At 56.5% G+C, this 13,316-nt stretch overlaps 1 protein-coding gene across 1 annotated transcript in view; it reads left to right on the forward strand.

The window, feature by feature from the left end:
* DNHD1 (dynein heavy chain domain 1) overlaps positions 1-13,316 on the forward strand; it is a 36,839-nt gene that overhangs the window by 8,753 nt on the left and 14,770 nt on the right. The window contains exons 10-23 of the mRNA XM_060274026.1: positions 335-603; positions 1,974-2,217; positions 2,300-2,457; positions 5,722-5,847; positions 6,872-7,148; positions 7,242-7,369; positions 7,525-7,723; positions 8,275-8,366; positions 8,531-8,747; positions 8,921-9,046; positions 9,193-9,290; positions 9,406-12,408; positions 12,591-12,781; positions 13,049-13,244. Coding sequence (XP_060130009.1) covers positions 335-603; positions 1,974-2,217; positions 2,300-2,457; positions 5,722-5,847; positions 6,872-7,148; positions 7,242-7,369; positions 7,525-7,723; positions 8,275-8,366; positions 8,531-8,747; positions 8,921-9,046; positions 9,193-9,290; positions 9,406-12,408; positions 12,591-12,781; positions 13,049-13,244 — 5,324 coding nt within the window. The remainder of the gene's footprint in view (positions 1-334; positions 604-1,973; positions 2,218-2,299; positions 2,458-5,721; positions 5,848-6,871; positions 7,149-7,241; positions 7,370-7,524; positions 7,724-8,274; positions 8,367-8,530; positions 8,748-8,920; positions 9,047-9,192; positions 9,291-9,405; positions 12,409-12,590; positions 12,782-13,048; positions 13,245-13,316) is intronic.

The following is a 13,316-nucleotide window of genomic DNA, read 5'->3' on the forward strand; positions in this document are numbered from 1 at the left end:
CTGTTCGGCAGTGGAATTTGCTGCCAAGGAGTGTGGTGGAGTCTCCTTCTCTGGAGGTCTTTAAGCAGAGGCTTGACAGGCATATGTCAAGAATGCTTTGATGGTGTTTCCTGCTTGGCAGGGGGTTGGACTGGATGGCCCTTGTGGTCTCTTCCAACTCTATGATTCTATGACTGAAAGGGATCTAAGAGTGCTTTCAATGTATGGTGTGGGTGTGAACCTTGAGCTTGCCTTGTTGTATGTGCTCTGCTTTTGTGGTGCATTTGCCATCTTGTGGAACTACAGATTTGAGGGGTGGGTCACCTTCTTTTCCACTTGCTCTCCTCCCCTGCAGCTGCAGATGTGAGCAGTGGGGGCCCCATTCCCCAGCAGGGCTCCCTGGAGCCCCTCCTGCAGCCCAAGCGGCTGTCGACAGCCGAGCTCTGCGGGGAGAAGCCCCAGCTGGTATATCAGATGGACGTGAAGGTGTATGGTGGCCTGGAGGTCATTGGCCACCGGCTGAAGGGCATGTACCCCTTGCTGTCACGGGAGCAATTGGAGAAGGACCTGAGGTCAGACCGCATCATCCAGGAGGCCACGGAGAAGCTGCGTGCCATGCTCACGGTGAGTGCCCGCTGGAATCATAGAATCATAGAATCCTAGAGTTGGAAGAGACCACAAGGGCCATCCAGTCCAACCCCCTGCCAAGCAGGAAACACCATCAAAGCATTCCTGACAGATGGCTGTCAAGCCTCTGCTTAAAGACCTCCAAAGAAGGAGACTCCACCACACTCCTTGGCAGCAAATTCCACTGCCAAACAGCTCTTACTGTCAGGAAGTGGGGGCTGAGCTGGGGCTGGTTCCAGGCTTGACAGCCCCCCGCTGTGGTTCTGCCTGGCTAGCATAGGGAGCTGTTGCAGCCAGGGTTTGGGGCAGGGGCTTCGATCGCTTTGTCCAGGAACTTACCCAGCACCAGTGAATTTGGACCAGCCTGGGGCCCAATCTTTGGTGAGCTGAGCAGGACCTCATTGGCAATAGTATAGCAAAGGGACAAGGGCAGGCCCTGTTGCTCCAGAGCTGCCTCTTTCCACGTTGCACTCAGTTCTTTTGCCTCAGATTCCATGCCGATTCCGTCCTGCCCATTTGCTTTGCTGGTAGAGAAGGATCTGGGACATACAGAGGACCATTATCCAACCAATGCAGGATAGCAACTCAGAGAGTACAAAAACTACTTGGGGGAAGAGAGAAACACCACAATTGCAATAGAATTGTAGAGAGGGAAGGGACCCTGAGGGTCATCCAGTCCAACCCCCTGCCATGCAGGAATCTCAATTAAAGCATCCATGGCAGACGGCCATCCAACCTCTGCTAAAAAAAACCTCCAAAGGAGGAGAGCCTGCAACCTCCCGAGGGAGCTTGTTCCTCTGTCAAACAGCTCTCACTGTCAGGAAGTTCTTTCTGATGTTTACTTGGAATCCTCTTTCTTGTCACTTCAATCCATTCGTCCAGAGCAGGAGAAAACATGGAGGGCTTGGTCTTAGAAGAGAGAACCAGGGGGGCACCCTTGTCTCTACATACACACTCTATAGGAAGGACAAGGAAAGGTTCCCCCAAGAGGTAACCCTCTCAAACAGGACATGGAGTCCAACAAGTTCGAAATCCCCAAAGGGCCAGTGTGCTCCACGGAGTGCTTCCACAGGCAAGCCGACAATAAGGAATGCTTTAAAAAATACAATTTTGAGACACATTATTGCTAAAATCATAAAGACCCAAAACATTTATCTTTTTTTGCACTCCGTGACCAGAACTCCCGGGAGGTGGGAGCATGTTGGCTTCTTCCTGAATCCTGGGGTCTGGGGAGAGGCAGGCCCTGACATCTCATGGGGAAGTGGTGAGAGCTTTCTGGCAGCCCTGACTCGTGGGTCAGAGGGCTGGGGCCGGGTCCAGCATGGCAAAGGCCTCAGCTGAGTGCTGCCCCCTTTCCCCACCCACAGATGGCCCTAACCGAGACAGAGCTGTTGTGCCGAGAGTACACCTGGCTGGGCGAGATCTACAACTTTGTGCACAACTGGAGCCGTAGCCAGCTGGAAAGCATGAAGAGCTGGCCGGCCGAGGAGTACGTGAACCACATCCTCAAGCTGCGCACGTGGGTGGCCCAGGTCCAGCAGGTGCCACATGTGGTCATCACACACAACCTCCTTCTCTTAGTGGACTGCAGCGGCATTCATCAGGACCTCTGTACGTGCTGGGGAGGGGTGGGAGCAAGGGACCAGGCCTGCTCTACTGGGGGGCCATTTCCCAGCCTGCTCTGTTCTTGCAGTGCCTCTCCTGGCCTCCATCAACGAGGACATCCTGTCCTTGCTGCTGAGCGAGACTGCACAGCGGAGTGAGAAGCTAATTGCCGAGCTGTCCAGTGTTCTGCAACTCTACATGAATGTTGGCACCGACATATTCACCATTGCCAAGTGCTCCCAGAAGGTAGGATTGCTCCCCCTCCCCACCTTGCAGGCAGGGAGGCAGAAAGGCCCTTGCCTTGGCTAGTATCCATGGCCATCTGGGAATCTTCAGCTCCCGCCTTCAGTTAAGGTGCAGATTCACTGTTTCCATGTTATACCTTTCCTGCACATCTCCAGGTTGTGTGTAGGCAGCTACACCTGCAGCAATTGCAAGTTAGTTGACCTACTAGAAGACAAGGTCCAGCAGCTTCAGGCCCGTGTATCTACGCTCCAGGGAATTAAAGAGCTGGAGCTTTTCTTGGATGCAGCAGAGCGCACTGTCTGCACCAAGGAGGAGGAGACAGGGGATCTCCCTGAGGAGGAGGTCAGTTCCCCAACACAGGAGCCAGATGTATGGAGGAACGTGACTCATAGAAGTAGAAGGCCCAGGGATCGCTCTGAGGGTTTAGAACTACACAATCAATTTGAAGTGCTCTCCCTTAACATGGAAGACGAGGAACAGACTCCATTTGAAGATCTCTCCCTCATCACAGTTGATCAGGAATATGAAGACGGGCAGCAAAGTCAGTCCTCCAGGAATATGCAGGTAACCTTGGAAGGGACAGCACATGGAAGAATCCCGACCAAGCCTATGAAGAGGCGTGTAGTGGTGATAGGGGATTCCCTACTGAGGGGTACAGAAGCAGTGATCTGTGGGCCTGACAAGATGTCTCGAGAGGTGTGCTGTCTCCCTGGGGTCAAGATCCAAGATGTAACAGAACGGCTGGAAGGAATCATAAAACCCACCGACAAGTACCCCTTCCTTTTGGTGCATGTGGGAACCAATGACACTGCAAGCCATAGCCTCCAGAAGATCAAAAGTGATTAGGAGGCTCTGGGCAGGAAGTTGAAGCAATTAAATGCACAAATTGTCATCTCATCTGTCCTCCCAGTTGAACGACGGGAGAGAGGGAAAAATAGGGGAAGTGAACAACTGGCTTCGCAAATGGTGCAAGAAGGAACGGTTTGGATTCTTAGATCACAGTCTGCAGTTTATTGAAGATGGACTTCTGGCAAGTGATGGGCTGCACCTCACAAGGGTTGGGAGGAATGTTTTTGCCATGAAACTCAAAAACCTCATCAAGAGGGCTTTAAACTGACTTATGTGGGGGAGGGAGACAGTGGTCCTGAAGGTAGGAGTCTACCAAGTGCTGAAGATGATCATCCGAATGTCAAGGACCAAATGGAGCAAACAGCATGCAGGCTTGGTGGTGGGAGGAAAAAATCCTTAAATAAGAGACATGGGGGAATGATTAATGGTCTTCAGTGTCTGTATACTAATGCACAGAGCATGGGAAATAAACAAGATGAACTTGAGCTCTTGGTACAGCAAACTAAATACCGTACGACATAATAGGCATCACTGAAACCTGGTGGGATGAGTCTCATGATTGGAATGTAGTAATAGAGGGATACAATCTATTTCAGAGAAATAGACCAAACAGGAAAGGAGGAGGGGTGGCATTATATATCAGAGATGTGTATACCTGTGAAGAGATCCAGGATTTAAAACTTCAAAGCCATATTGAGAGTATCTGGGTCAAAATTAAGGGAGAGAAAAATAACAGTGATCTCATTGTGGGAGTTTACTATAGATCCCCAAGCCAAACTGAGGACACAGATGAAGCCTTCCTGGAACAGATGACCATGCATTCAAAAGGAAGTGAGATAGAAATAATGGGGGATTTGAACTATCCTGATATTTGTTGGATGTCAAACTCAGCCAAGAGCATAAGGTCAAACAGATTCCTCACTGCCCTTGCAGACAACTTCACTGTCCAGAAAGTGGGAGAAGCAACAAGAGGATCAGACATTTTAGAAGACAGGGTCACACTTCAAAATGACCGTAACAGATTAGAGAACTGGGCCAAAGCAAACAAGATGAATTTTAACAGGGAGAAATGTAAAGTACTACACTTGGGCAAAAAAAAATGAAAGGCACAAATACAGGATGGGTGACACCTGGCTTGAGAGCAGTACATGTGAAAAGGATCTAGGAGTCTTGGTAGACCACAAACTTGACACGAGTCAGCAGTGTGATGCAGCAGCTAAAAAAGCCAATGCAATTCTGGGCTGCATCAGTAGGAGTATAGCATCTAGATCAAGGGAAGTAATAGTACCTCTGTATTGTGCTCTGGTCAGACCTCACCTGGAGTACTGTGTCCAGTTCTGGGCACCACAGTTCAAGAAGGATACTGACAAGCTGGAACATGTCCAGAAGAGGGCAACCAAAATGGTCAAAGGCCTGGAAACGATGCCTTATGAGGAACGGCTTAGGGAGCTGGGTATGTTTAGCTTGGAGAAGAGAAGGTTAAGGGGTGATATGATAGCCATGTTCAAATATATGAAAGGATGTCATATAGAAGAGGGTGAAAGATTGTTTTCTGCTGCTCCACAGAAGTGGACATAGTTTCAAGCTACAAGAAAGAAGATTCCACCTAAACATTAGGAAGAACTTCCTGACAGTAAGAGCTGTTTGACAGTGGAATTTGCTGCCAAGGAGTTTGGTGGAGTCTCCTTCTTGGGAGGTCTTTAAGCGGAGGCTTGACAGCCATCTGTCAGGAATGCTTTGATGGTATTTTCTGCTTGGCAGGGGGTTGGACTGGATGGCTCTTGTGCTCTCTTCCAACTTTATTATTAAACGGTCCTAAAGGATCTTTTCTGGCTCCCAGTATGTTTCTGAGCATATTTCACAATTCAAGAGAATTCCGTGCTCAGAGCCTCTGAAGCCTTGAGACTGCTCCTGTGAGCCTGGGGTGGGACTAACGGGGAAAGTCCAGTAGCTCTTGTATCTTTCCAGGAAGCTTTTGCTGCAAGAAGGAGGCTGCTTGTGGGAGGTCTGGCTGGAGAAAGGAGGGGGCTCGGGTTCTTCTATGGGTGGCTTCAAGGTTGGGCCCCCCTTAGTAGCCTGAGTTGCCAGGGAGCCCTGTCCAATATATGAGGAGGGATCCAGGGGTGATGGCCAGGAAGCAGAGATTTGCGTCTTGTTTCCGCCTCTCTGTTTCCACCCTCCCATGTTTCTGCCGCCAGCTATGGATTCCAGGTTCTGCGTGCTCCTGCCTGGAGAACCAATGTTGTGCAAGGAGCCTGGGCATTCTAATCACATCTGCAGAGGACAGGGCCGAGGGTTGGGATGGACCCCAAGTGCTGCGTGGTACAGCCAGGGCTTGAGGGCTGGGGATGCCCGCCTGGGGCTCTCTGGGGCAGCAGCAACCCCCCTGCTTGACTTGTGCTTCTTCCTGCACAGCTGGAGCAGTACCAGGGCCAGATGGCAGAGCTGCAGGAATATGTTGACTACGTGCGGGCCCTCAATGAGGTCATCCAGCAATGCTTCCGCCCTCTTACGCCCAGCGAAGAGAGCCTGGAAAACTCGGTGAGAGACCCAGTTGCAGGGTCAATAGGGAAGGATTTTGGCGGTGAGTGGAAAAGAAAACATTGGTGGGGCAAAATGATGTGCCAAGCTGGAGGCTGACGCTGCGTCAGGAGTAGCATCACCTGATCTTGGGCATCCTTCACGTTTCAATGATATTCTTGCAAGGAACCTGGTAAAATGAAGGTTGAACGAGGTAACTTTTGGGGGGATTTGTAGCTGGTTGACTCACCAAACCCAAAGAATAGGATAAGATAAGATAAGATATCTTTATTGTCATTGTCCCCTTGCGGGAACAACGAAATTACTTGGTTACTACATCCACTCAGATAAAGCATTCCACATAATCCAAAATTACAAAACCTAATTAAAAACAGTAAATATAATACAAATAACAAGTTAGATAAGATGACTTCAAAGTCCAGGCTCCTTAATGGTGCCTCCTCATCCTGGGAAAAAGTGACCGGGGGGGGGGGGGGCTGCAGGGTTCTGTCCTGGGCCCATTGTTGTTCAATGTCTTTATCAATGACTTGGATGAAGGAATTGAGAGGATGCTCATCCAATTTGCAGATGACACCAAACTCGAAGGGGTAGCTAATGCCGTCTGTCAGGAATGCTTTGATGGCGTTTCCTGCTTGGCAGGGGGTTAGACTGGATGGCCCTTGTGGTCTCTTCCAACTCTAGGATTCTATGTCTCACTGATTTAAGTATCCATCTCAAGACCACTTGGCATATTTGGGACGGGAGGATGATAGCATGCCCCCTGCACTAAAGAACTATGGGCACCCAGTATCCCCCCCCCACACACAATGGCCCTGTGGAAAAGGGGGTCCCTCTGGGAATTTCTAGCATGTTGCATTTGTTTGATGTTGGGCAGACCACCTCCAGCGCACCTTTTCCTCCCTATAGCGTTTGTGTCCAGAGATAAGCATGGGGCAGGCTTGGTATGTGCTCGAGATGGAGAGCAGCCCTTTGGGCTTTGCGGGTTCTTCTCGGATGAGGTGACCCTCAGCCTTGGCTCTTGCAGCTCCTGGACACCTGGGATGCCTTTGTGTACCAGCAGCGGGAGGTCTCGGACTTCATTTTCTCACGGCGCCTCAGCATCATCGCTGAGCTCAGTAGCTCCCTCCGGAAAGCGACCCTGGAGCTGCAGGAACTGCTGACGGTTGTGACATTGGGGCATTTCCAGGACCCCTCCCAGAACCCCCGGGCCATGGAAGAGGAGCTGCGCACTCTCGGCCAGTCCTTCCAGGCCACGGTGGTGCGCATCACTGACCTCTGCCGTTCCCAGCGGATCCTGACAGGTGAGCTGCAGGGTGTCCTTGCCTTGCAAGGAGGGAGCTCTCTTCTTCTGAGCTGGGCGTGAACCCCGCTGCCGTCTTTTGCTGCCCCCTCAGGGGATTGCATGGACGTCACATTCATCACTGGGAAGCAGGGGGTCATCGAGATCCACACTCGCATCTGGCAGCTTTTCCGCATCATCACTGAGCAGATTACTGAGTGGAAGTGTCTGGCATTTGTCAAGGTAAGGAAACAGAGGGGGCTAGGCTGGCCTCTCCCTGCCCAATGAGACCCACTTTTGGGGTCCCAAACCTCAGTCCCTCCCTCTCCCCCAGCAGGCAACCTCTGTGAGGCTGCCCAAGTAAGCCTCCTCTCCTCTCTTCCGCCCCCCCCCCCCAGTTCAACACCGCTTTGGCCGTGGAGAAGACCGAAGAGTGGCAAAAGGAGGTGATCAGCCTGGAGCACTGCCTGCCCAGCCCAAACCAGGTGCTGCAAGCCTGCCTGCGTGCCATTGCCAATTTGCAGAAGTACCTCCCTATCCTCCTGAAACTGGGCAGCCACTTTCTCAAGCTCAGCTGCTGGAAAGAGATATTTGCTGGTGAGACTCTGGCGCTAGACATGAGGCAGGAAGCACCTTGGCCCCTGCCCTGGAGGTCAAAGCATGGGCGTACCCAGCATGGGGCAGGGAGGGCAGCTGCCCCCCTAGAAGCAGGGCAGCTGGAGAGGACAGGCAGGGACGCTGCCTGCTGTGCTCCGCCTCAGCCTGCTTGGCTGAAGGGAAATGGCAGCGGCAGCAGCAGCAAAGCTGCCTCCGTTGAAGGAAACCTGGACCTGGACCTGGGCTAACTTCAGCCCACACTCCTTCAAGTCACAGCGAGCACAGCACAGAAAGTGCTGCCCCACAATGCTCTGTGGCACCTCATTTGCATACATGGGGGCGTGGCTGGTGTGCCCCCCCTAGCTTTGATCCTGGGTACGCCCATGGGTCAAAGTGCTTCCTCCTCCTCTCTTTCCATGGTGGGAGCAGTGGGGGTCAAGAAGTGAGCAGGCGGGGAAGAAGCCTCCTCTGAGGACTCGGAGACAGCCCATCTCCTCAGTTGCCCTCTCTGTCTGTCTGTCTGTCTGTCTCTCTCTCTCTCTCTCTCTCAGCGATGGGCGTCAAGTGCCCCCTCAACATGCAGTTCACACTGGGGCAGCTCCTTTCCTACCCGCTCCTGGAGCACAGTGACTCCATTTTCAGGGTGAGTAGCTTGGCATGGCAGATTAGCAGAAGCCGGGGCCCCTGGAGAAAAGGAGGCTCCTTGTGCCTGTGTGAAGGGCAGGAAGAGCAGGAGAAGGCCAGGGCCCAGCCTGGCACCACCCCACCCCTTCCTCCTGGGGGGCTGTGACCTTCCTTGATCCCCAGGTCTATGCTTTGGAGAAGAGCCGCCATTACGCCAGGGATACCCTTTTCCGCCTGGAGAGGTCCTGGGCCGAGAAGCAGTTCCGCCTCGTCAATTTCATCCTCAACGTTCCCCACAAGGAGCCACAGCCTGAGCGCTTTCGCCGGCCAGCTGCTGCACGGCACCGCCAACCCAAGCTGGAATATATCTCTAAGGACAGCGGCACTTACATTTTGTCAGGTGAAGCCCCAGAGTGCAAAGGGAAGGGCTCCTCACTTGGGGAGGTGGAACTGAGCTGTGACCTGAGCAGAGAGAGTCCTCTGAAGGTGGCTCCTCACGCCTGTGTGGCATGGGCAAAGGTGGGCTCTGCCTCCTCTCCCTGCCCAGCCCTCATCCTCTGGTCTCGGCCTCAGATACTGCAGAGCTGAAGGCGATGGTGGAGCACAGCCTCTTGACTCTCCAGAACATCATCCTCTCCCCGTTCTCCTCCGACATCCTGCTGGAGGCTGAGAGCTGGGCGTCCCTCCTGCGTTCCTTTGGTGAGGAGCTGGGGAAGGGCAGTTCTGCTGCAGCCCTCTTTTTGGGGGTGGGAGGGAGCCATAGCTCTGGGCCAGCTTGGCCAGGAGGGAGGTGGTGCTTTGCAGCAAAGAGTCTCCCCTTTCCTCATCTCCACTTTGCACCTCAGAATCCCTCCTCGAGGCCTGGGTCAATTTCCAGCAGAAATGGGTCTTCTTGAACATTGTTCTCTACGAGATGGACATCAGTCTCCCCAGCTCTGAGCTGGTGAGTTGCAGGCGGCCCTCTTTTAGCCCACAAACCTCTCTTGGTTGCCTTCTTCCCTTCGGGTGTCCTTGCACCTTGCTGCAGCCCATTCTTCCCCCCTTGCCCTTCCATGCAGGAGTTGCGCTTCCAGCGGGTAGACACCCACTTCCGAGAGTTCATACAGGTGACCTGCAACGACCCGCTGGTGCTGTCCAGTGTGAAGCCCCCCTATGGCTCCTGCCGCGAGAGCCGCTTTGTCGGGGGTGCCTTGCAAGAAGCCTTTGTGGACGGCTCCAGAGACCTGCAGACCATCATCCGGGCCTTGGACTACGTGCTGGAGGGCACACGCATGGGCTTCCCCCGCCTCTTCTTCCTCAGCAACGAGGAGCTGATCAGCCTGCTGGCCACAGCCTCTGAGCCAGCAGAGGCCTCAGCCTGGGCCCAGCGCTGTTTCCCCGGAGTGCGCCAGCTGGCGCTCATCGTGCCCTCTGCTACCCACAACCGTGGCACCTTGTCAGCCGAGCTGCCGGTGGTGCAGGTCACGGGCCTGATTGGGGACCAGGGGGAGCGGCTGGAGCTGTGCAGCATAGTTTGCCTCAGCCGGAAGGCCACCCAGTGGCTCTGCGCCCTGGAGCAGCGCATGAAAGAGACGGTCTTTCAGCAGATGCAGCAGTGTGTGGCCCAGCGCCTGGCGCTGCGCCCGCAGCTGGATGTGGCCTTCAAGCATCGCCCTGGCCCCACCGATCTGCCCCTCCACATGTTGGTGGAAGGCTGGGCCACGCTGGGTCGCAACTTCCCCAACCAATGTGTGGTGCTAGCGGAGGAGGCCCTGTGGCGTGCCACCCTGGAGGAGGCCCTCTCCAAACAATCCTGCCAGCCAGAGCTGGAGCTCAAGCTCAAGCTGAAGCTGGAAGCCCTGGCCCACTACGTCCGCAACTTCCGCAACCTGCAGCCCGGCAGGCCCGGCAGTGAGCAGCTGGGTCCGCTGCTGGAGGTGCTGCTCACCCTGACGGTCCAGCAGCGAGACACCTTTGCCCAGCTGCTCAAGTGCCAGGTGAGCTCCCCGCAAGCCTTTGAGTGGGCCCGGCTCCTCAAGTACCACGTGGCCCTGAGTCCCGAGTGCGGCCATGTGGCGGGGCTCCCCCCTGGCAGCCCCTGGGTGAGCAGCCCCCCTGGCTGCTGGGCAGAAGCCCTGGACCGCCGCTTTCGCTATGACTACGAGTACCTGGGGCCTTGCCTGCACCTCCTGGGGAGCCCCTCGCTGGACAAGACCTTCCTGGGGCTGCTCTTGGCGCTGGACGACTTCCGCTGCGGAGGCCTGCTGGGCCACCCGGACGTGGGCAAGTCTCACACGGTGCAGGGCCTGGCTGAGGCTCTAGGTCGCCAGCTGGTCACCCTGCATTGCACCCTGCAGATGTCTGTGGGCTGCCTCTCGCGCTACCTTTGTGGGGCGGTGCATGCTGGGGCTCTGCTGCTTCTGGAGGCGGCTGAGCGGTTGGAGACAGCGGTTCTCTCCGCCTTCAGCCAGCGCTTGGTGGACCTGCAGCGGATGTGCCTGAGCCTGCAAGGGGGCCGTGGAGCCACTGCCGGGGTGTCCTCGGCTGGCTCCCCCCATTCTAGCCAGAGCTCCCATTCTAGCTCTGGGAGCTCGGAGGGTGAGCTGCAGCCGGCCATCCCAGTGCTGGAGCTGGGCACCGATGAGGCCGAGCCCTACCAGCCCCGGGTCCTGGGCAACATCCTCTTTGGGGGGCGGCTGCTGCGGGTGCGGGAGACCTATGGCTGCGTCATCACCCTGGAGCGCCTCCCAGAGCCCCTGTGCCTGGCCATGCGCCCCCTGGCCATGTTGCCCCCTGACCTCACCCAGCTGGCAGAGGTTGCCCTGCTGGCCGCTGGCTTCCGGGAGGCTACCTGTCTCGCAGAGAAGCTGAACCACTTTCTGCGCCTAGAGGGGGAGCTGAACCCCAAACCCCACCTGGGCCGCTGCAGCCTCGTCCGGGAGGTGGTCCGGGTGGCGGTCAGCATCCTGTTCAGCCCTCCGGCTGGGCAGGACTCCCTGATGCTCAAGTCCCGGCCTTCCGGCAGGACTGCATTCTTCCAGGGCCTGGAGGAACAGCCGGCCATGGTCAAAGCGCTGAGCCTCTCCTCGCTGCTCAGCGGCCCTGGGTGCCCCCGACTCCAGAACACACGGGACCTGCTGCGCGAGGTATTTCCCGGAGCCCCCCTGCAGGCTTTTGAGTTGCGGATGCCCTACCGCCTCCAGAGTGCCTTGGTGGCCCAGCTGCACGAGGACAAGCTCCACCCCGAGCAGGAGCTCCTGAACCTAGCTGGCCAGCTCTTCCAGGCCCTGCAGAGGGCCCCGGGGGTCCTTCTGCTGGGGCCTGCGGGGGGCGGCAAGACCACCATGTGGCGCACCCTGGCCAAGGCCCTGAGCCGGCTGGCAGCCAGCGATGCTGCCCCAGGGGCCCACACGGCCGAGGCCAGCCCCAGCAGCCTCTTCCAGCCAACCAGCACCGTCTGCCTGTGGCCAAACTGCCTGAGTGTGGCTGAGTTTGTGGGGAGCCTGGAGGGCAGCATATGGCAGGATGGGGTCCTCTCCCGGGTTCTGCAGAGAGCAGCCACCTCCGCCCTGGCACGCAGGACTGGCGAGGGGAGCTCCCAGCAGTGGCTGGTCCTGGATGGGGCAGCCTGCGCAGAGTGGCTGGAGCCCATCTCCTCCCTGTTCAGTGCCAGGCCTTCCCTCAGCCTGCCTAATGGGCAGAAGCTGAAGATCCCCGAGAATGTCAAGTTCCTCTTTGAGATGCCCAACACCTCCAACGTGCCCCCCTCCGTCTGCACCCACTACTCCCTGCTGTACTGCGGGGGGGCCAGCCTGTGGCGGGGACTGCTGGCCTCGGGCCTGGCCCCTGTGTACCGCACGTACAGCCTGACCCAGGAGAGCCTGGCCATGCTGCGCAGCCTGGCCGAGGAGCTCTTCCCCTCCACGCTGGCCTTCCTGCGGGAGCACTGCTGCTCGGTGCTGCTCCCCCACACCCACCCCCAGGACCCGGTGGCCCAGGGCGTCCAGGAGACAACCACCTTCATGAGGCTCCTCCATGCCCTGCTGGAGCAACACTTGCGCCGGGACCGGGTCAAGCACCGGGTCAAGCAGGAGGAGGCTCCTGCTCAGGAGCCGACAGGTAAGTGACCCCCGGGGGGGGGGGCGGGCAGAGGGAGCACCTGGGGGCATGTTGAGACCACAGGGTGGGGGGGAAGGAGCCTCTTCCTGGCAGGCCTGCTCCTGGGCTGCATCCCTCTGCCCTTTGTGGGTTTAGTGGGGGAGAGGCTCCTTGCCCTGGCTCTCTTGAGCATGGAGTGCCTTTTCCCACAGACGCCAAGGGCGCCGCCTTGGACAGCCACACTGCCTCCTTGTCCCGCAGCCTGGACGACACCGTCCCTGCCCACCACCACTTGCTAATGCAGAGCATCTTTGTGTTTGCCTACATCTGGGGCTTCGGAGGCCACCTACACCCCAGGTACGCTGGACTCTTTGTCTCACAAGGTGGGGGGGGGACCTAAGGAGGGAGATGTTTATCATGGCCGGGGCGGGGGGCAGGGGAGAGCCAGGGAAGGAGCTGCCTTTGGAAATGCCATAAGTGTATGGAAAGACATTCTGTTATATGGTTCTGTTATATTGGTGATGCTGAACAACAGGCAGGGTGTGAGCCAGGCCAGTGGGTGGAGCAACATTTTGGTCTTGGGGGCTTCAAAGAGTCCTTCCCCTGCCCTTTGTCTTCCTCCAGGCACTGGCCTCTCTTTGAGCACTTTGCCCGCCAGGCCCTGCACAGGAGCCAGCTCTCCATCAAGCTCCCCACTGGGCCTTCCGCCTTCGACCTCTACCCCCTGGTGGTGGATGGCACCCTGGACTCCTTTAATGGGTGCTACCTATCCAACCGTGTCAATGTCCTTCCAGTCACCTTCTCTGTCCTGCAGCCTCAGGTAGGGCCAGCCCCTTGAGGGGGTGATCTCTGGCTGGGGAGCCCATGTGTGTTCTGACTTGCCTTCCTCCCC

This window comes from Zootoca vivipara, chromosome 4 (assembly GCF_963506605.1).
Source record: "Zootoca vivipara chromosome 4, rZooViv1.1, whole genome shotgun sequence".
NCBI lineage: Eukaryota > Metazoa > Chordata > Lepidosauria > Squamata > Lacertidae > Zootoca > Zootoca vivipara.